The sequence below is a fragment of the Lithobates pipiens genome, unplaced genomic scaffold (genome assembly GCF_037356315.1).
Source record: "Lithobates pipiens isolate NorthernLeopardFrog02 unplaced genomic scaffold, aLitPip1_a1.2 Scaffold_16, whole genome shotgun sequence".
NCBI lineage: Eukaryota > Metazoa > Chordata > Amphibia > Anura > Ranidae > Lithobates > Lithobates pipiens.
Genome location: NW_027507748.1, coordinates 142398674 through 142422332, shown reverse-complemented (window position 1 = coordinate 142422332; position 23659 = coordinate 142398674). Strand labels below are relative to the sequence as shown.

Here is a 23659-nt window from a genome sequence, read left to right as displayed (position 1 = left end):
TATATATTCTTCAGAGCAGTCCTATGACATGCGAGGTCCTTTTCCACTTTAGTCCTCCCTCAAATATGGACAGCTTTCAAGATTTAAAGAGCGGTTCTAATGAGATGGTCTCAGACTCAGACTCAGACTCCCACACTCTGCATCAATATGCTATTGAGATGCAGGGTGCCGAATTGCATTCACAGCATGACATTACGAGCCATTCAACTCAGAAGACTGAGGACATTCTATAGCAGAAAATAAATAGTAGTAGTGTGGTAGGCAGCTCTGGATTGAAGGCGAGTATCAGCCAGAGATTCCTTTTTTCTTTTTTTTTTGTTTTAACACTGACTCTAACCAAAGCTCTGCTATGCAGATCAGGGTCTTGGCTGTCAAACTGACAGTAGGTCCCAGAGGCTATGCCCATAAACATGTGGCTGGTAGAGAAGGACTTACCTGGTATAATACATTCCCTATGTTAAATTATACCGTACTTTTTATTGCATGCATGCTTGAATGATTCTATAGCTAAAGCGGTTCTAGTTCAGTACTGTTGGGGCTTGACATAAAAAGAGGTCTTTAGGTCTTAATCCATTCACAGTTTTTCTCTTGGAAGCTCTGGTGAGATGCACTCACCGGAGCGCAGCAAATATTTTATACACATAGTGGCTTTTAAGCATACAGATTACAAATAGTGAACAGCACAATTAGAGAAACAGTGAGAGAAGACAGGACACAAAAAAGTGAAAACTCATGTAAGAGCTCATTCAGAAGGGTGGCTAGAGATAGCTGGATTGCAGCACTCCGGTGCAGCTAAACTCTGTATTTGGATGCAGCATCATTCTGTGTTGTGGCATACAAACTGGACAATTACCTGCATCCAGTTTGTGGGTGGCCAAAATGTCCCTGAATGCGAACTGTCTGTACCCAGGGCTGGTGGAAGCCCCAAATTGCATGATCAAATGAGTGGCTACATGTGAACAGCGGCAGTGCTGGCTATTGATTTGTACAGGGTGCAAATCTGCCTGCACCGCTGGTTGGTTGCGCCTGTTAACACACTGAGTGTGCATAGAGGTAGTTTCCCCAACAGTAAGAATTGCAGATTCTCATTGGTGTTAATCTTTGTGAATGGGCATGAAAAGAATAAAATGTAACTGAGAAAATTAAGAATGTGTATGTTTTTATTAAATGACTGACCCACAACAAGTATGCAGTAACATGACCTATGCACACCATGGTGCATTGAGGTAACACGTGCAAGGCAATGCGCTTTGCCATGTGTTGTGCTATGCTGCATTACTACAGGCCATTTATTTTAACTGGGCACCAAACACAAAATAATTGATCATGCTTTACATTTTTTCGCTGCAGAGAAACTTACACTATACTTTGGGTACATTTTAGCACAGGTGCATTCTGTAGATGCTTTGGGGTATACAGCACAGTACTGAGATTCATGTGTTGCTATGAGTTGTGCACATTACAATGTGTTAGAGCATCGTAATGGCGATACAGCACAAGAAGATTTCTCCTAATGATTTCTATGTGCATTCATTAATAACACAGATAGCAAAAGATTTCTTCATGTTTAATATATGAGAATGTCATGTCAAAGAGGTATATTTAAATTCTCAAAGACAGTATAATATCTTTGTTTTATGTATATTTTAGCTGCAATGAAACATGTCCACATGGCTTTTTTGGATTCAACTGCTCAAGTGCTTGTGAATGTGATGGCGGTCCTTGTAACCCACTGTATGGAACTTGTCTGCTCAGTGAGTCTTTTTTTCTGATATGTTATTTCTGTCTTTATAATTACAGTATATATGGGGTGCATCTTCTGTCATTTCTGAGTTCTTATAAGGAGTATGCATATATAGTGTAAAGTACAATTCTTTTAAAGTATACAGTATATTAACCATTACCTTGTAAAATAAGCCATTCCGTTTAAAATAGAAATGAAAGGCAAAGCATGTACTGTATATACAGCCCCAATTCCAAAAAAGTTGGGACGCTGTGTAAAATCTACAAAAAAACAGAATGCAATGATTTGCAAATCTCATAAACCCGTATTTTATTCACAATAGAAAAAAGAAAACATCAAATGTTTAAACTGAGAAAATTGAATAAGTTCCCCTTTTGGAACATGTTACATGTTCTACCCTTTTTAAAGTGGTTGTAAACCCCAGTCATGAAATCTGAGAAAAACACATACTTGTTTACTTGTCTCTCTCCAAAGCTCCAAGTGTCATTTCTCTCTGGTGCTTCGTTCCTACGATATCAGCATGAGTCACTTCTGAGAAGTTTTTCTGACACATGAGATAACATGAGCTAAAATTTGTGATGGGGAGGGAGATAAAGAACACAGCTTGTTTATTCAGAATACAGATCTGCATGTTCCTTTGTTTCTCTGCCTATGTGGAGGGGGGTCCCTTTCCTCCAATCAACTCTCACACAGTGTTCCAGAGCTATAGCTGCAGTTCTCCACTTCTCTGTACTAATCACAGATGCATAAGGATTTTAGCAATTTGAAGGGTTGTAGACAAGAGTAGACTGCAGTTGAACAAGTAAAACCTATATAGGAGGATTTCTTTTATCTCTGTGTGTCATCTGGGGCTATTCACTTTACTGGGTATATGTGACCACTTTAACAGGTTCCCGACCGCCTCCTGTACATATACTGGCACGGCTGGGCAAAGTAACGTACCCGTACCTTACTTTGAATCTCCCGCGCCTGCCGATAGCTCCGAGACAGTGGTCGCGGGTCCTGTGGACTCGATCGCCACGGAGATGCCCACGATCGTGTCACGGAGCTCAAGAACGGGGGGATGCCGATGTAAACAGCATCTCTCCATTCTGCCTAATGGCAGCACACTGATCGTCTGCTCCCTGTCATTGGGAGCAGCGATCAGTGTGGTGTCACACACAGCCACACCCCATACAGTTAGAAACACACCCCTAAGAACACTTAACCCTTACACTGCCACCTGGTGGTTAAGCCCTTCACTGCCAGTGACATTTTTACAGCAATCAATTCAATTTTATAGCATCTATCGCTGTATTAATGCCAGTGGTCCCAAAATGTGTCAAAATTGTCCGATGTGTCCGCCAAAGTGTCGCAGACGTGATAAAAAATTCGCTGAAAGCCACCATTACTAGTAAAAAATAAAATATTAGTAAAAATACCATAAAACTATCCCCTATTTTGCAGACGTTATAACTTTTGCGCAAACCAATCAATATTGCGATTTTTGGCAAAAATATGTAGATGAATGGCCTAAACTGAGGGAAAAAATGTTTTTTTATATATTTTTGGGGGATATTTATTATAGAAAAAGTAAAAAATTGTCGCTCTTTTTCTATTTGCGCAAAAAAACTAAACCGCAGAGGTGTTCAAATACCACCAAAAGAAAGTTCTATGTGTGAGAAAAAAAGGACGCCCGCTCCTTAACCACTTCAGCCCTTTAAAGCGGGGTTCCACCCTAAAGTGTAACTTCCGCTGATCAGAACCCTCCCCCCCTCCGGTGTCCCAATTGACACCTTTCAGGGGGGAGGGGGGTGCAGATACCTGTCAAAGACAGGTATTTACACCCACTTCCGGGCATAGACTCCCATGGGAGTCTACGCTTCTTCCTGTCCCTGTCTGCTGAGACACACACGGGTCCCAGAGACAGCGCGGACAATTCCTATTGCTCTGCGCGACTCGCGCATGCGCAGTAGGGAACCGGTAAGTGAAGCCGCTTTGCTTCACTTCCTGATTCCCTCACCTAGAATGGTGGCGGCAGCAGCCGAGAGCCGATCGATCGATCGGCCTTGGCTGCCGGCATCGCTGGACCCCGGGACAGGTGAGTGTCCATTTATTCAAAGTCAGCAGCTGCAGTATTTGTAGCTGCTGGCTTTTAATATTTTTTTCCGCAGTGCAGTCCCGCTTTAATGACCAGGCCATTTTTTGCAATACAGCACTGCGTCGCTTTAAGTGAAAATTGCACGGTCGTGCGACATTATACCCAAACACAATTGACGTCCTTTTTTCCCCCCACAAATAGAGCTTTATTTTAGTGGTATTTGCTCACAAACAAAAAAAGAGCGACAATTTTGAAAAAAAAACTATATTTTTTACTTTTTGTGATAATAAAGATCAAAAAACAACATTTTAAAAAACAAATTTCTTCATCAGTTTAGAACGATATATATTCTTGACATACTTTTGGTAAAAAGATCGCAATAGGCATATATTGATTGGTCTGCGCAAAAGTTATAGCTTCTACAAAATAGGAGATAGATTTATGACATCTTTATAATTTTTTTATTTTTTATTTTATTTTACTAGTAATGGCGGTAATCTGTGATTTTTAGCGAGACTGCAACATTGAGGTGGACACTTTTGACACATTTTGGGACCATTGACATTTATACAGTGATCAGTGCTATAAAAATGCACTGAACACTATGTAAATGTCACTGGCAGGGAAGGGGTTAACACTAGGTGGCGATCAAGAGGTTAAATGTGTTCCCTAGTTAGTGTTTCTAACTGTGGGGGGATGGGACTGACTGGGGGAGGAGACCTATCGCTGTTTGCAATTACTACAAACAGCAAATCTGTCTCTACTCCCTTGTCCTTTGTGTGTTAACATACACATATCTCCATTCTGGCTCTTGTGCCCATGATCGCGGGTGGCCGCTAGCAATCGTGACCACCGGTCACGCGTATCGGGTCCCCCGGTGTGTAGCGGGCGCACCTGCTAAGGCTCTTAAAGGAGCCACAATACATATATGGCAATTTGCGCAGGAGAGCCATGCACATTGCATTTTTGGTGTGGGTCCTTTAAAGTCTATTACATCCGAAACGCAATCTGCTGAGTGAAAAAAGTCCCTTTCCAAAGCTGCATAGATATGAACATATACCATAGAAAACCATGTGAAATGAACTCTAGTGTGTTTCTGCAAAATGCAGTAAAAAATGCATAGGTGTGAACCTAGCTTACGGAAACATTGGGGTGGATTTACTAAAGTCAAATAGACTGTGCACTTTGCAAGTGCAGTTGCAGTAGTTTTCCTTAGTAAATGTAATGTGGTAAAGTAACATTCTTTCTTGATGACTTTTCTGCCTGGCTACCCTACTTTCTTACATAGTTGGTGAGGTTGAAAAAAGACACAAGTCCAGTAAGTCCAACCTGTGTGTGTGCTTTTATGTTAATAGTACATTTTATATCCCTGCATGTTGTGGTTGTTTAGGTGCCCATCTAATAGTTTTTTGAAATTATCGATGTTCCCCGTTGAAACTACTGCTTGTGGAAGAGGAAGAACCCTCTACGCAGTTTAAAGTTAAACCGCTTCTCTTCTAATTTTAGTGAATGGTCATGTGTCTTTATTAATTTTTCCATGCACAGAAAAGTTTTATCTCTATTGTGGGGTCACCAGTACAGTATTTGTACATTGAAATCATATCCCCTCTCAAGTGTTTCTTCTCCAGAGAGAACAAGATCAATGCTTGCAGTCTTCCCCCCATAGCTGAGGTCCTCCAGTCCCTTTAATAGCTTTGTAGCCCCTCTCTGGACCCTCTCCAGATCCTGCACCTCCCTCCTGAGGACTGGTGCCCAGAACTGGATGGAATACTCCAGGTGCGGCCGGACCAGAGTCTTGTGGAGTGGGAGAATTATCGTTTTATCTCTGGAGGTAATCCCCTTTTTAATGCCAATATTCTGTTGGCTTTGCTTGCAGAAGCCTGGCATTGCATTCCATTACTGAGCTTGTCATCTACTAAGACCCCCAGGTCCTTTTCCATCCTAGATTCCCCCAGAAATTCTCCCCCTAGTGAGTAGATTGCATTCATATTTTTGGCACCAAAATGCATTCTTTTACATTTTTCAACACTGAACCTCATTTGCCATGTAACCATTTGCCCACCCCATTTATTTGTTTAGATCTTCTTGCAAGGTTTCCACATCCTGTATAGAAGTTATTGCCCTGCTTAGCTTAGTATTGTCCACAAATACTGAGATTGACCTGTTTATCCCATCCTCCAGATCGTTTATGAATAAATTAAATAGGATTTGTCCAAGGACAGAACCCTGGGGGACCCTGCTTTCCACACCAGATCATTCTGAGTGCTCCCTATTTATCACCATTCTCTAGACTCACCCGCCTTAGCCAGTTTTCAGTCCATGTACCCCCCTTTTTTCCATGCCGACAGAACTTAGTTTGTACAGTAAATGTTTATGGGGAACTGTATCGAATGCCTTTACAAAATCCAGATAGACCAAATCTACAGGCCTTCCTTTATCTAGATGGCAGCTCACCTCCTCATAGAAGGTTAATAGATTGGTCTAGCAAGAGCAATTCTTCACAAATCCATGCTGATTACTGCTAATAATACCTTTTTTATTACTAAAATCTTGTATCTAGTATCTTATAACCATCTCTAAGAGCTTGCAAACTATTGATGTTAGGCTAACTGGCCTGTAGTTCCCATGGATATATCTTGGCCCTTTTTTTAAATATTGGTGCTACATTGGCTTTTCTCCAATCAGCTGGTACCATTCCAGTCAGAGTACTGTTCATAAAAATTGGGAAAAATGGTCTGGCAAATAGTCAAATCGATATTCCTATTGCACGCGTTCCTGGTATCAATGACGTGTAGTGTTATGTATGACGTTATGTGTTTTTTTTATCGTAGGGGGGCATGGCCTGGCATGTGACATCACTGATCGTCCTTCCCTATAAAAGGAAGAGACAATTGTGACAGCCACACAGAGAAGCACGGGGAGAGGTTTGTTTACACAGACCTCTCCTTGTTCTTCAGCTCTGTGACCCGATCGCGGGACACCAGCGGCGATCGGGTCCGCTGGTCCCGCGGCCACGGTCACAGAGCACAGGACCGGCGGCACGCTCCCAACCCACAGAATGGCACAGCTGGGCACAATCACGTAGATGTACGTGATTCTTTAAGTGCCCAGCTGTGCCATTCTGCCGACGTACATTGGCATGAGGCGGTCCTTAAGTGGTTAAGGCAACAAAACTGCACTGCCGCCAACCAGCTGGAACGTGGGGGATTAGTGATTACAAACAATCCTCACCCAGAGAAGGGGACTGACGGAGCTTGGTGGGAAAAAACTTGTCAGGTGCAGATAAAAGGAACTGTGTTCTTAAAATCACTCACTGTTAGTAGATAGACTGGAAGACTAGGACGCCGCCGCTCTTAGCCTGTGGGAGGGGGGTTGTCCTGCTCCTGGATGTGTGTCCATATGATGGTTGGGGCTCTGGAAGGGAGATGCAGTGCACGCCGGGTAGCGTAGTTCGGAGTCGGACACAAGGTGGCGTCCGCCTGGCGTAAAGGGAGGCTTAGAGCGCAACGCACAAGCCCGACGTGTAATGCCGCTTGTTCGAGCGGCTGGTCATCACGTAGAGGGCTCTGTAGTGAGGGGGGTTGCCATGCCAACTGGCCTGCTTACATGTTTTGCGCACATGCGCTTTTTCAAAGCTGGTCTTTGGGAGATGTTAACAACATTTATTTTCTCCATCAGCCTATCCCCCACAGTTTTTTTATCTTGTATCTCTTGTATCTCTTGACGCTTCCTCTTAGATTGTAAGCTCTAATGAGCAAGGTGCTCTGATTCCTCCTTTATTAAATTGTATTGTAATTGTACTGTCTCCGCTTTGTTGTAAGACGCTGCATAAACTGTCGGCGCTATATAAATCCTGTATAATACAAAATAATAATGCTTCACTTTGTTGAGAATACCCGATTGGGAGCAAGAAAAAAAAAACAGCATTTTTGTTTGCACATGATTTTATGGTGGAGCCCTGGGGAAAATAAGTGCAACTGCACTTGCAAAGTAGGCAGTCTGTTTGCATGCACTAAATCCACCCTGATGTGTCACAGATTGCTGGATCGATGAGGAAAGTATCCTAGGAGGGCTGCAGTCAAGGGGTGTAGAGATTTTATTAAAGAACAATATCACAAAGCGTGTCACATTGTCCTTTAACCACTTGAAATACTTAGGCTGGATTTCTTGACGTAAAGTGGTTGCAGCTTCCCTCCTGTCTGATAAGGGCTTGTTCACACCATACGTGCATGAAAACTGATGGGGAAACCGACATCAGTTTCACATCAGTTTCATATCAGTTTCCATTAGTTTTCATATACGTCAATTATGTGCCCTTGTCACAGCAAGGTTGAGGTTATGTCATTTTTTTTCCTGTGCAGAAAAAATCCACACGCTGTAGTGTGAACAGGGCACATAGAAAACCTTTGTTTTTTTGAGCCCTTGCAGAACATGTGCAGAAAAACTGACGTCTCAGCACCATGGTGTAAACGAGACCTAAATAGAGTTGCCACCTGTCCAGGATTCACCCAGACAGTTCGGGTTTGGAATCATGCGTTCGGGTTTCAGACCACCTGCAACCCGGACACATTATTCAGACCAAACTTCTCAGCAAGGTTGCAGGCTGCAATTGTGTAAGCTGAGAGTGTCTGTTACAATCTCTTTCACACTGCCCAAAGCCAGCATTAACAATTAACCTTCCCCCACACAGACGGGAGAAGAGAGAGGGCTTGATCTGCTTCTCTTCCTCCCGCCCCTATCCCTCTTCATCTGCCCACACTTCAACCCCTGGCGCTGTGCCTCAGAGAAGGAAAATGGGGGCCAGAAATTTGAAGTCCAGCAGCCTCAGCTACATCTAGATGAGAAATGCTGACTGCCAAGGGGTGAGTGAGCTCACCATCCATCCCTGTCTGTGACTAAAGTCTCCCCCCCCCTTCTCTCTCCTGCCTCTGAGTGAGTACAATAAGATAAATCAGGGTTCTCAGAGCACCCCTTACATCAGAGTTCCCCTTTACACCGGAGGCCACACCTCACCCTTACATCAGAGTCCTCTCTGTACATCAGAGTTCTTAGTGTTCCCCCTTAGATCAGGGTTCCCAGATCATCCCTTATGTCAGAGTCCCCAGAGTTCTCCCTTACATCAGAGTCTGCAGAGTCTCCCCTTACAGTGAAAGGAACTCCATGAGTTCAGATGTAAAAGAAGAACTCTGTGGCCTCTGATGTAAAGGGGTACTCTTGTGAGTAACTTCATTTGATTAGAAATGTTATTTAATTGCTAAATATATGTATAGTCTATACTATAAAAAAAGATTGCTATGTGCCGCTAAAGTGTTCGGGTTTGACTTGAAGAAAAGGTGGCAACCCTAGACCTATAGCTGTTTTTTTTACATACACTTTGTTCGTTAAACTGAGTTGTGACATAGTAGCATGCATCGATTAACGAATATATCTGATTTTCCTGCACAGCATCCAGCCAGAAAGGGGCAATAATCGCTGGAGTTCTCATTCCCATATGCCTGCTGTTCATCCTCTGCTGCTGTTGCTGTTGTTGCTGCTGTGGGAACAATCAAATGGACAATAAACATAGGTAAAGTGTGTTCTACTTTCATAATAAAATTCTCTGACCGAGCACAAATCTTAGCAGGAAACCTCTTCACCAATTTCTGTGCTGACCTTATTTTTAGGCATGCTATAGACTGATCATATAGTTTAAGTACATTGGTACCTTGAATTGTGAGCATAATGAATTCCAGAGGAATGCTTATAATCCAAAGCACTCGTATATCAAAGCGAGCTTCTCCATAGAAGTCAATGGGAACTCAGATAATTTATTCCACAGTGACTTCTATTGTATGCAGTACCGCATGTGGCCAGAGGTGGGGGGGGGGGGAGGGGCGCCATCAAAACTTGGAAACCACTCGGATGCACTCAAACTGATATGTATGTGTGTGTATATATATATATATATATATATATATATATATATATATATATATATATATATATATATATATGTATATATATATACTTTACAAAAGAGTGCTATCAAAATAGCTAGGTAGGATCAAGGAAGGAGTGCACAAATTGCGAAAAAGTGTAGCGCTAAAAATAAAATATTGTGCATAAATCTGTGAGAACTATCTCATCCACGTATATAGCCACGTAGACTTTCCTATATTCCTATAACCTATGTTACATTAATTGACAAAAAAAGTGTTATACCACTTCCATATAAAAGTGTTCTTATTTATATCCCAATGTGCACATAAATGTAAATAATCAACATAAAAAAGAAAATCATGAAAAAAGAGTCCCCCTTTTTTTTTTTAAAGAAAAATTCAAGTCCCACGTGTGAGATTGAACATCAGGTGAGCCATCCAATCCTAGACGTACGGCATGCGAACATCCGTGTGCCAATACCACCACCTTAGCAGATGCAGGCTTACCGGATATTTCTGACCCAAAAGAATATATATTCCAAGGGTCATACACGCTTTTATGGTAACTGTAGGAAAATCAAACTCCTGCTGGAATACCAAGATCAACACAGAATGGTTAAAACAGGTTCTCTCCAATCGCATAAAAGGCCCAACTCCAAATGGTGAACATATAGAATGGAAAGATAAGGCCATATAGCGTAATTCCGTTTAAAAATAAATGTATAAAAAAATAGTAACAAACTCACATTTAAATAGTTTATCAAGCGTTTTCAATAAAAAATGGCAGCAGTGGAGTCCTACCGACGCGTTTCATCCTCATAGACATCGTCTGGGGTGTGACCTTAGGATCAAGGAAGGAAAGGGGGAAAAAAGGGGAGGAGGAGAGACAGAGAATAGAAGAAAATCAAGAAAGAAAAAGAAAAAACGAAAACAAGAAGGCTGTTCGAAAGTCCGCCTCAACCACCCGCACTCCTCAATCACCTGGAAGCACTGTGTGGTCATGCAATACTGTACCAAAATGAAATGTAATTTTTTTCACGCAAATAGAGCTTTCTTTTGGTGGTATTTGATCACCTCTGGGTTTTTCATTTTTTATTACTTAAATGAAAAAAAAGATCTTGGAAAAAAAACTATTTTTTACTTTCTGCTATAAAACATCCATTAAAAAAAAAAAATATGTTTCTTCATAAATTCAGGCAAAAATGTATTCTGCTACGCCTTTGGTAAAAACAAATATCCCAGTAAGTGTACATTGGCTGGTTTGTGTGAAAGTTATAGCATCTACAAACTATGGTGTATATATACTGGAAATTATTTTATAATAGTAATGATGGTGATCAGCAACTTATAATGGGACAGTGATAGTGCAGTGGGAAATCTGACACTAACTGACATTAGGTTAGAACTAACTAACTGACACTGACATCACCAGTCAGTTAACATCTCAGGGTAAACAAGGGGTTAAGTGTGTGCCTAACGTGTGTAATATGTGTTAACGTGTGTAATATGTGTTGCTCTTTACAAAAAAAAATGTGTTCCTTCTCCCTGCAATGATCAATGTTATCTGAGAGGGGGGAAGGCTCCCTGCCAGCAAAACACAAAAGCGCAGCCGGAGGGATCCTCCCATCAACACTGACTGTGTTGATGGGCAAATTGAGCAATAAGGGAAGTCCCCCAAGCCTTAAAGGGGCTGTAAACCCTCTAGGTTTTTCACCTTAATGCATTCTATACATTAAGGTGAAGAATCTCCTTTAGTATAGCAGCCCCCCGTGCCCCCATTTTACTTACCTGAACCCTGTCTTTCCTGCACCAGGAACAAGCACACCAGTTCCACCTGGTGTCTCGTGTCCTGATTGGATAGATTGATAGCAGTGCAGCCATTGGCTCCCGCTGCTGTCAATCAAATCCAATGATGCGGGGGGCAGGGCTGAGTGTGGAGTGTGGCTGATACATTTTTTCATAAATGATGCAGTGCCCCCTAGCCCCTCTACTTCTTGATACCAACGTCACTGGTCCTGGGAGTTCCTGACTGAAATCTGGGGGGGGGGGGGGCACAGCTTATCCCAGCAACCCCTAAATCGTTATCCTGTCACGGAAAGCCACATTTGTTCAGGAAAAAAAAAAGACCAACTTTATATACACACACGCGCACACATATTCCAAAAATCTGATTTTGATGATTTACTGCTCTCTTAATAGCTTTTTTATATTGTGTAACATAAGTAATGATGCTTTTTATGGAAAACATCAAAATGCACTTTTTAAAAATAGCTGTGAAGCAGAAATATTATTTGTAAAGCTACTGGTATTTTGCAATGGAACATATATTAGAAACATTTTCATATAAATAAATCATATCATCTGCATACCGATGGAAATATTGAAGTCTATGCATATTCATGCAGTGTGCAATAAGTTGACTTGATATTTGCTTATATCCAGTCTGTATAATTTGAGAGGACACTAAGATATCAGGCCTGTTTTTCTATTCATCTATTCATATCTTCCATAGGGGAGCCTGTACAAATCTGCGGTAGAATGTAAAATAGAGTAAATATGAAGTAGAAACAAATACTGAAAACAACAATTTAAGATGGTTCTGACCTTGTTATATCGCATATACATACCTCCCAACTTTTTAAGATGGGAACGAGGGACACCTATTAACAAAAGTATCTAGGCATAGGAAACGCCCCCCATGCCACGCCCTCTAAATTATAAAAAAAAAAGGCATACCGTATATACTCGAGTATAGGCCGACCCGAATATAAGCCGAGGCCCCCAATTTACCCCCAAAAAAACTGGCAAACTTATTGACTCGTGTATAAGCCGAGGGTGAGACATGCCTGTCCATCCCTGTGTGTGTGTCCGTCCATCCCTGTGTGTCCGTCCATCCCTGTGTGTCCGTCCATCCCTGTGTGTCCGTCCATCCATCCCTGTGTGTGTGTGTGTCCATCCATCCATCCATCCCTGTGTGTGTGTGTGTCCATCCATCCATCCATCCCTGTGTGTGTGTGTGTCCATCCATCCATCCATCCCTGTGTGTGTGTGTCTCCATCCATCCATCCATCCCTGTGTGTGTGTGTCTCCATCCATCCATCCCTGTGTGTGTGTGTCTCCATCCATCCATCCATCCCTGTGTGTGTGTGTATCCATCCATCCCTGTGTGTGTGTGTCTCCATCCATCCATCCCTGTGTGTGTGTGTCCATGTGTGTGTGTGTGTGTGTGTGTGTGTGTGTGTGTGTGTGTGTGTGTGTGTGTGTGTGTGTGTGTGTGTCCAGCCTACCTGTGTCCCGAGCCTGTGTCCCGAGCCTCCGTCCCGTGCCTTGCCTCCTTGCCTCCGTCCCGTGCCGTGCCTTGCCTCCGTCCCGTGTCGTGCCTTGCCTCCGTCCCGTCCCGTGCCGTGCCTTGCCTTGCCTCCGTCCCGTGCCTTGCCAGGATCGCCGCTCTTCGTCGGCGCCTCTGCGGCCATTGTAAAATTCAAAAGCCGCGCCTCCGCCTTCGCCTGTGATAGGCGGAACACTGAATTTCCCAGCAGCCTGTGTTCCGCCTATCACGGACATCGTCTCATCCTCGTCCGTAGTACGAGGATGAGACGATGTCCGTGATAGGCGGAACACAGGCTGCTGGGAAATTCAGTGTTCCGCCTATCACAGGCGAAGGCGGAGCCGGAGGCGCGGCTTTTGAATTATAGAATGGCCGCTGTCTGTCTGCTCGACACGCTGATCGAGCAGGCAGACAGCGATGACTCGAGTATAAGCCGAGGGGGGCACTTTCAGCCTCAAAAAAGAGGCTGAAAATCTCGGCTTATACTCGAGTATATACGGTAAGTGATTTTTTTTATTTTTTTTACCACTGTTATTCCTTTTATACAGACTTTTGACATTTACAAATGCAGCAGTTTAGAAATTGGATGAAAGGCTTAGCAACTAGGCAACGCTTTTATAAAGAGTGCAATTTATATACTACTATATAGATCAGACCAAAATGAGGGACAAACGAGGAGGAAAGAGGGACAGAGGGACTTTGTTCAATATCGAAGACAGTTGGGAGCTATGCATATACAGTAATAACTAGAGACCAGTTTTATTTCTCAAAAATGTCAGTTTCCAATGTGACAAAAACAAATCTAATTCTCCCATCGTACATTTGCCCAAATTGGAAGATAAGGGTTACACATTTTGAAAATTGTGTAAAACTGCCACCTAGTGGTAATTTAACAAACGACACCATTTACTAATAGGTAATCGATTAAGGTTTCAAAATTTTTGTTGAACAAGGTTGTATATAATTAACAATGAACACTGTGCTATTATCAAAAAACAGCCACAAAGCATTAATTACACACTTCCAAATGTCAACAAATAAGACAAAGAATGGATGTTTTTCAGATTCAACCCATCTTTTAGAACAAAGTGTAAGCACACTTTGATATACAGTCAGTTCCTGCTTGTTCTTGGGGCATTTTTCCTTCAGTCTTGTCTTCAGCAAGTGAAATGCATGCTCAATCGGAATTCAGGTCAGGTGATTGGCTAGGCCATTACATAACATTCCACTTCTTTCCTTTAAGAAACTCTTTGGTTGCTTATGCAGTATGCTTCGGGTCATTGTCCATCTGTACTGTGAAGCGCCGTCCAATGAATTCTGAAGCATTTTGCTGAATATGAGCAGATAATATTGTCCGACTACGTCCCTTGTCCCTGCTCCCCTCCTCCTTCCACCCTGCGTTCCTACATAGCAACTCTTCGTGAGGTCCTGGGCTGACCCTATACACCATACACCTATTGACCTGCTTGAGGAACGACATGGGTACATCCTCATAAATAGTCACTGGATTCCCCTCCCCCCCTTCACACCTATAACCTCCACACACCCTTCGGGACCTGCCACTGTGTTCCACTGGACCATCTCAACATGCTCTACGTTAAGCTACGCAGCACCCCCCCCCCCCCCCATTCACAGCAAGTTCCCGAAAGGGGTCAATGGTGGGCCTTGGACGGTCCCTATCAACACGGCCCCCTTTTATGTCCTGACTCATCAGTTTAACCTTTATACATACTAAGGTTATCCCCGGCCCCCTCAAAGACAGCAGCTCCTAACTTTACTATAAGATGGCTACCCCTTAACTTTTTACCACACCCTAGAATGATTCTCAATACAGGCTTATATAGCAACGTTTGTACATCCCTAGTCAATGCTCTTCAGGTTTATCTTATTTCTTATTTCTATGTGTTCCACTCGCATTAGACTGGACGTTTATGGTAATGCGAAGCATGTATCTTAAGACTGTTTTCATTTATGTACTGATTTGCCTATCTCTGATACGCTGTCAACCTGTTAAAACTCAATAAAATATTACTTAAAAAAAAAAAAGTGAAAGTTTGATGGATGATTGTTAATCTGTCACATTACTTTTAGTCCCTTAAAAAGTGGGAGGCACATATACAAACTGTTGTAATTCCTATACCGTTCACCTGATTTGGATGTAAATACCCTCAAAAGAAAGCTAAAAGTCTGTACTTAAATGACATCTAGTTTGTTTCATTTCAAATCCATTGTGGTGGTGTAAAGAGCCAAAAAGATTAGAATTGTGTCGATATCCCAATATTTATGGACCTAACTGTAGGTCAGATAACATGCTTTGAAGCATCACTTTGGAGAGTCTTTTGGAAGTATATTTTATTGGAGAAATAAGAAAATATGACATGCAACACCATTACATTATTTTTTCTGTTGACAACAAGCAAATGTTTAGTTTAGCAGAACCTAACATTTCTTCGTTTTGACTAAAATTGACCCAGTATGTAATGGATTTGTCCATCAACAGCAACAAGAGAATGTTAGAAATCCAGACATCCAGCATCCTCACCAAATTTTTGGAGCACGTACGGTAGACTTGAAGAAGTGGTATAAGAACCTCACATACATTGATAAAGTCCTTCTATGACTGTATATTCTATTTCAGCTTATGGTATGTCTTGGTCACAATTGTCAGGAAAACATACAATGCCTGTCAAAACTAGGTACCCACTCGACAGCCCACCCCCCCCCCCCCCCCCAATGTGGCAGGGAGGAGGACTTAAAGGAGAACTTTCTCTTTTGAGTGGAGTTCCTCTTTAAGTATTGGGCCATCATGTGGCAGCCAAAACCACACAGTCTTGGCACCAAGAACAAGCGAAAATGGATGATTGTATGGAAAGTAAAAGATGTAAAAATATGGTTATCCTTGATATGGAAATTCTCAGTGGTACTTACCCATATCCTTATTTTAAACCCTCCAACACAAGTCTTGCCCCCTCATTGAAGTATAACATGTCTCTAACACACCCAATCAATATTATGCATATTCACACAAGCATCTAATATGTTATATTCTATTATGATTTGTTGTGTTTTCGAAAATTTATGAATTTACTGACGCCCAGAGGTATACTTATTAGTATCTGTTTTTCACTATAGAGTGTCTAATGGAGATGAAGGGTGTTTGTCAAGAATGAAGCACAATTTCCAGGGTGCCTTAGTGAACATAAGCTCCCTCTTGCCGTGCTGTTCTGTTGGGAACAAAGTTTCCTGGGTTACTGGTAAGAAAATCTCAACAGTACCTTATTGTTGATCATTTTAGTTTGTGACAACCATATTTATTAAAATGTAATAAATCAAGCAATGTTTATTTTTGTCTTAGTGTGAAAAAGAAGTTGAGTTATGCTTTTTCAGCTCATGCTGTTTTTTTTTTTTTATTTCAGTTTCTCACCATGATACAGAACTTCCTTTCAACCACAGTTTCATTGAATCCCCCTCCACTGGCTGGATATCTGAGAACTCATTTTCTTCATTTGAGTCAGATGAGGAAGACCCAATCTACTGTGTTCCTCCCAGAGAAGGTGATATAGAAGTTTCTCGAATTAGAGATAGAAGCACAATACTAAACAATACTTTCAGCATATTGTGGAGATGTTTAAAATAGATACACAAAAAAAATGACTGACTCTGGGGTTGGTAATTGATTTGCCTTGCAAACGTATTGGTATATGGTATATGGTATGCCAAGGTTGCTCTCCCGATAGTCAACATACCACAAGCCTTAAAGTGGTAATAAACTGTGCTTTGTCACTTTTACCTACAAGTACACTCATAATAAAGCTTACCTGTAGGTAAACTTAATATCTCCTAAGCATGCACCATTTAGGAGATATTTCCATGTTTTGCAGCTGGTGACATCATTGATGCATGCACACTGCACTCTGAATCAAGGGCACACTGAATGTGCCATCAATCCAGAGTGGTGTGCCACAACTGTGACTCTTGTGCATGGAACATCATTGCGGTTTGGCTATTCAAACAGCCGGAGCCTGCTAACCCGCAAGGAAGGTGAAGATGGAAGCCCTGACAGTGGCAACAGCACAGCACTGGAGGAATTAGTTTAACAGGTAAGTCTTTCATAATGTGCTAGTATGCAATGCATACTAGTACATTATGTCATTAATTTTCAGGCGGACCGGAATTATATTTTACCAGTAACTACCACTTTAAAAAGGGAGTAAACTTCCTCTGCATACATTTACCTATAGGTAAGCCTATAATAAGGGTTACCTATAGGTAGTGTAAATATCTCTTAAACATGTACAGTTTAGGAGATATTTACATTACATGCGCATGCGCTCTGAAGGAACAGCCACGAGTGCTGTTCCTTCCGAGTCCTGTGCCATGAACGGCGGTTCCTGTGCGCCGGATTCCGCGAACCCAGAAGAAACGCCAGGGAAGGTGTCAGCTGTCTCAGCGTGTGCATGCGCTGCTGTGAGGGTTCATTCTAAGAGAAGTATGCAATGCTAATTATATGAAAATTCTCGAACAACAGAGGCTTTTTTTGTTTATTGTTTCTGATCATATACAATCTTTCGTATCTGAATTTTGGAGTTTGTCCCTTAAGAAATTTTTGTTTGGAAAGTCTGAATCGGATGTCGAAAATTGTGTACACACTATTCGAAAACTGAACGATTGTGCAGAGTACAGAATTTTTTTTCCAATTTTTTTATAGTGTGTACTCCACTTTAGGGAAGTCTCTAGACCTGGACACAGCGTTCTACATAAGGTCTTATTAAAGCTTTACATAGTGAAATCAGGGTCCCCTTCCTGCAGTAATCCCTTAAGGCTCGGTTCACACTCATGCAACTTGGGATCCAACTCGTGAGACCCAAAGTCTCAGGACATGTGAAATGTCATGCATCTCTATGAGAGCCGTTCCAATTGACACTACTGATGTCGCTGCAACTTCAGAAAAGGTTCTCGCACTACTTTGATCCGACTTTGACATGGCTTTAGACCCCTTTCATACTGAGGGCATTTTGCAGGCGCTATACCTTTAAAAATAGCACCTGCAAAACACCCTAAAACATCTGCTCTATGCACTCCAGTGTGAAAGCCCAAGGGCTTTTACACTGGAGTGGTGCGCTGGCAGGGCATCAAAAAAAGTAGTGCCAGCAGCTTCTTTGGAGCGGGGAAGGAGCGGTGGACTCACCACTCCTCCACCACTGCTCCCCATTGAAATCACCGCTGCGATACCACTCCGGCGGTGTTTTGCGGGTAGATTTAACCCCTTTTCAGGCGCTAGTGGGGGATTAAAACTGCCCCGCTAGTGGCTGAATAGTGCCGCTAAAACTACGGTAAAGCGGCGCTAAAAATAGCGCTGCTTTACCACTGACACCCTAAGCGGCTCGGTGTGAAAGGGCTCTTAATGTCAGAGAGTATAAAAGTCTTATTAAAGTCACTTCAAAGTCGGACTCCAAGTTGCACTGAAAATGATGCAACTTTGAAGTCAGCTAGTGTAAACCGAACCTTAAGCCTGGTACACACTATGAGGTTTTTCTTATTTTTTTCAATCAACCCAGTGGGATGAACGAAAAAAAAAACTGTCAGCTCCGGTGGAAACCGCTGTACTAACTATCCGAAGTAAGCACAGTGATCTCCCCCGCTGAGCTTTTGTGCTCTGACAAGGGGTTGGCCCAACCCCCCCCCTCCCCCAGAACAATCCAGTCAGCGCTGATTGGGAGCTGGTCGACTGCTAGTTTTCCAGCATGCTGATCTGACAGTTGTTCCAGCATACGCACGGACCAAATGTGGGTCTTTTTTTTTTTGGGCAAAGAGCTCTGATGTATACGGGTCTAATGCTGCGTACACACGATCGGAAGCTCAAGCTGTCTTGCCTACACACGGTCACATCAAATTCCGATCGTTTATAACGCGGTGACGTACAACACGTACGACGTGACTAGAAGAAGGAAGTTCAATAGCCAGTAGCCAATAGCTTCTGTCTTGTAGTTGAATCTGAGCATGCGTGATTTTTGGCGTGTCGGAATTGCATACACACGATCGGAATTACCGATAGAAAGTTTTTCCGTTGGGAAATTGAGAACATGCTATCAATTTTTTGCTGGAGAAAATTCGGACAGCTAAATTCTGGTGGAGAATACACACGGTAGCATTTTCCAATGAAAAGCTCTCATCTGTCTTTTTCTGGCCGGAATTCCGATCGTGTGTACAGGGCATTAAGTGATGCACTCCAGAATTCAGTGTGCTTTCTCTGTTGCTTGCCCACACTGTTTGCTCATTTTGCAATCATGCAAAACACCCCCCCCCCCCCAATTTATGTATGCAATTTGGAATAAATGGCTCTATAATATTACACTGTATCGGTGCTATAACCCAGAGTTTATGGATTCACCGTTGGACCAGGGACATAAAGAAATTATACTTGTAAAGTACCTTTGTTAATCCTTTTCTGTGCACCCAGGGGACTAAGAAGTCCCAGCCAGATGTATTTGTTGTTTGTTTCATCCAACAATTTTTGAACAACGTGGGTGATACTTTGTTTCAATGGGGATGAGGCTTAACTCAAAGTCAAGATGGAAGATCAAGTCTATGTACAGTGGAATAGAGAGAGATGGAAACTCAAAGATTGGTTTTTCATTTTTGAAAAGTTTGTTTTTGCAGGGAGCTATGGGAATTAAATTAAAAATTACTTGAGATTATACTTTAGGTATTTAAAAATGCATTTAATGATTTTTATGAATAAATAACTGTATGAAGCTGTGCAATTATAGCTGCCTGGAGTTCCACTTAAAGCTGGACCTAGGTTGCCACTGATTCTAATAAAAGTTTGATTAAAACTCCACTTTTTTCACTCTGTGCTTGATTACATCAGTGCTTAAACCAGACATGTGTACAGGTTTCCGAAATAGATATTTAATTTAAAAAGTGTCAATGTGGTACTGCTGTGAATGCATCACAAATAAATTATGCTTCTTCATTATCCCTTAATATTGTTTAGTTAATCCAGTAATCAGTCTCTTTGATGTGCACAGCTGCAGTTGTATTATTTATAACTAAGGCAGTGAAATAAACCAATGGGGGGGCAGCATTTTAAGTGCAGAGCTCAATCAAAGAAGTATAATAATGGAAAAGGATCGAGTGGCTGCACTTCATGGGTGTGTTCATGGTTTATAAAGGAAATCAGTAATAGAAGCGATATACTTTGAAATTTCACTTTTCAAGCAAAAAGGACCATATATTCTGTTGTTTCTTCGGTAATATGTTTCTAACATAAAGCTTAAGCTAACACCACCCATATTTTTTCATTTTAGATGACAAAAAGTTACATTTACTTCCATGTTTATATTTCAGTCTGTAACCTATGTGAGATATTTTTCTCACTTTCTTTTCATCTGACATTAATGCAGAAAATGGGGGGATAGGGTGTCACCAGCATAGGAAACCATAGAAGCGAAAAAACACTGACATCGGGAGCCAATCAGTGGGTACCGTGGACATGATGTCCACCAGCACCCACCGATCGTTCAGCTACACAGGCAGAACAGCAGTTTTGCAATGTATACAAGGCATGGATCCTGTGTTCCTGCAAAGCAGGGACATGGATCCATGCCTTCACCTCCCACACAGTACACAAACATTGACTAGGAACACAGTTAACCCTTTGATCGCCCCTGATGTTAACCCCTTCCCAGCCAGTGTTATTAGTACAGTGACAGTGCATATTTTTTAACAGTGATCACTGTATTGGTGTCACTGGTTTTCAAAAAAGTGTCAAGTGTCAGTTAGTGTCCATTTTGTTCGCTGCAATATCGCAGTTCTGCTACAAGTCACTGATCGCCACCATTACTAGTAAAATAAATAAAAATTCTATAAATATATCCCATAGTTTGTAGATAGTATAACTTGTAGAACTCTACAAAGAGAGTACTTGATCTGCCAGCCATCCCCAGTGATACTTTTTGTCCCCCTAAAAATACTGTTTGAGCATGAGCCAATATTCTTAGCATAAACTGTTAAGAGTGCAGGAGGACCTTGTCTTCAACCACCAAACAGAAAAGATTGTCTGAGATAAGTCTCACCTTTCCTCTTTGTGGCAATGGTATGGTGTAATAATACTAGCTTACCATGTATGTGAGACACTACAGTTTTTTAATTAAGGCCCTGATTTATTATAAATGCTAAGATATTCATTTAAAAGAAAACACATGGGAGACCATAGATGAATTCAGACTTTTTAGCAAATCCTCTACCTGCGTCAGAGAAAGTAAAGCAAATGCCCATGAAAAAACAGCTACAGAATTTAACAGAACCAGTCTGACATAAGGATAAATGTAGTCAACTTGAAGAACCTGAGGCAACAAACATCCCTAAAATTCCTTTATATATACTTGTTAAAATAAGACTGCATTTGCCTTATTGTTTTATATTTTATTTTTTTGTATTAAAATTGTCCTTTCCCTAATAATTTTCTTGCCTCTAGTTTGCTAATGGATAAAGAAATGTTTTATATTGGATATTTTTGCACTATGTATGTATTAGGTTAGGGGTACATTCCTAATACCCCAAGCTATACCTTGGAAGAATGCCTGGACATTTTAAATAATGATGACTCTTCTTCTGTCATACAGGGTTATCTGTTGCTGACCTTGATGGATTTCAAGAGATAAGTTCTAAATGTAATGTGTTTCCTGAAGCAATGGCTCTCGGTGCAGAAGAGGTCTGCCTTCCATTTTCTATTCCCAGGACATCAAGCATTGCCAAAGCGAAAAGACCATCTGTGTCATTTGCTGAAGGGACTAAATTTGAAAGTAGAAGATCTTCCACAACTGACACACCTAACCTTACCAGGAAACCAAAACTAGCCATGAGCCTCCCAAAACTGCCATCTATACAGTCTCAGACGCTTAAAGGAAATGATTCACAGCAGTATGATGATGGCACTGATAATTATGACAACGTAAGCCCTAATACAGAACCAGAAGATCATCCCAAGCTTCAGAGGTGTGCTCCAGCTGGGAGACTAAGGTCAATGTCTAATGCTCAAAAGCCAATCTTTAAAGCTGAGTCAACAGATTCTGGATTAAAAGATTTAAGTGCAGAAACAAAAAAGAAAAGTCATAACCTTACAACTGTTTATGTGAGTGTTGGTCCTCCTCGAAAGTCTTACAAGCCTCGAAGAAGGTCAGAGGGCAATATGGATGGGGCAGTCCAGGCTGTTCTGAAACGCTTTGGCAGTTTTCAGAAAGGGATTCCCAAACCTGTTAGAAAAAGCTTGTTGCAGCATTCAAATGCCAGACTTTCACAGATAAAGACCACTTGTGAGGAAGATTTAAAAGTCACAAATAAAGGTTCTCCTGTTAGTAAGTTGCTGGACAATGCAAATAAGAATCCAGTTATTCAAACATCCTCCATTCTAAAGAAAAACGATCCTGAAGATGGATCTGAGCGGACTGGTAGCTCTGGGAAGCTGGAGAACATGTATTCTAACTTGCAGGAACCATTAATCCTGCAACAAGCTCCAAATAGTGAACACATTTACCAAAGTCCAGATGAAAGGGAAGATTTAGAGCCAAAGTATGAAAATATTACCATATCTAAAAGTTTTGAGGACAATGAACAGGACCCATCTTCTCTATACGAAGATGCTCAAATGACATGTGAGACTTCCAGCTCTTAACAGTTTGTTGTATATAACAAACAGTAATTAGATATTATTATTTGTGGTTTTATATCAACAAAAAGTTATGTGACCTATTTTCTCTTTTTTTTTTTTCTTTTTTTTTTTTAAACAAAAACTGATAATAAAATGCTCTTGATCCCTTGGTGGGGCCTTTTTGTGAAATATGTAGACTTGTATTTACAAATCAATATTATCACAATTCACCAGCGCTAGGATCTATTACACATATACGAACTGCTGTATTACAACACCCAAACTTAGTGTCAAACAATATTGATTACCACATTTACAGTACTGTACCAATATCCCTTCCAGGAGTACTGTGTGGGATGATGTCACTTCCTGCTGCCTCCGGTGCGTTTCCTCACCCGGCTGTTCTCAAGCACACACTGGACTGTGGAGCTGGCATCCCACAGAATGTCTTAGTTTAATGCTTAGTTCACACACATTTGATTTTGGTGAATGGCGGTGAGATTGATAACGTGATTTATTGCAACTCTGAGGGTCCCTTAAAGCTCCTTTGGGTAGAGAAATAATGTAACAGTACCTATTTTGAGTTTTCATAGGAATAATAAATTGGCAGCATGGATTCAAAAAAACAAGACTCATTCTAAAACCAAAACTTTATTGTTGGTTTGGGGGGGGGGTTAAGCTAGAACCCTGAAAGAAGAACATATACATTTTGGGGAACTATGCCTTTTTTGGTAGATTCAAATTAATGTGGAACCTTAGTGTTAGAAAATTGCTGGTAGGTAGGCTTTTATTGCAGAAGAGACTGTAGAGAAGAGACACTGTATATGCTTCTTACCTGCTTGCCAATAATGTTTCTTCTCAGCATGCCATGGGTTCTGGGATGAATGAACTCCTGTACACATATGTGGGAGTAATGTCTTCCTGGCTGGCCAACTAA

General features: G+C 41.5%; 1 protein-coding gene across 1 annotated transcript in view; it reads left to right on the top strand.

The window, feature by feature from the left end:
• SCARF1 (scavenger receptor class F member 1) overlaps positions 1-22892 on the top strand; it is a 71589-nt gene extending 48697 nt beyond the window's left edge. Inside the window, exons 7-11 of the mRNA XM_077480558.1 lie at positions 1651-1754; positions 9270-9390; positions 16203-16324; positions 16487-16624; positions 21698-22892. Coding sequence (XP_077336684.1) covers positions 1651-1754; positions 9270-9390; positions 16203-16324; positions 16487-16624; positions 21698-22746 — 1534 coding nt within the window. The 3' untranslated portion in view covers positions 22747-22892. The remainder of the gene's footprint in view (positions 1-1650; positions 1755-9269; positions 9391-16202; positions 16325-16486; positions 16625-21697) is intronic.
• The last annotated feature ends 767 nt before the right edge of the window (positions 22893-23659 follow it).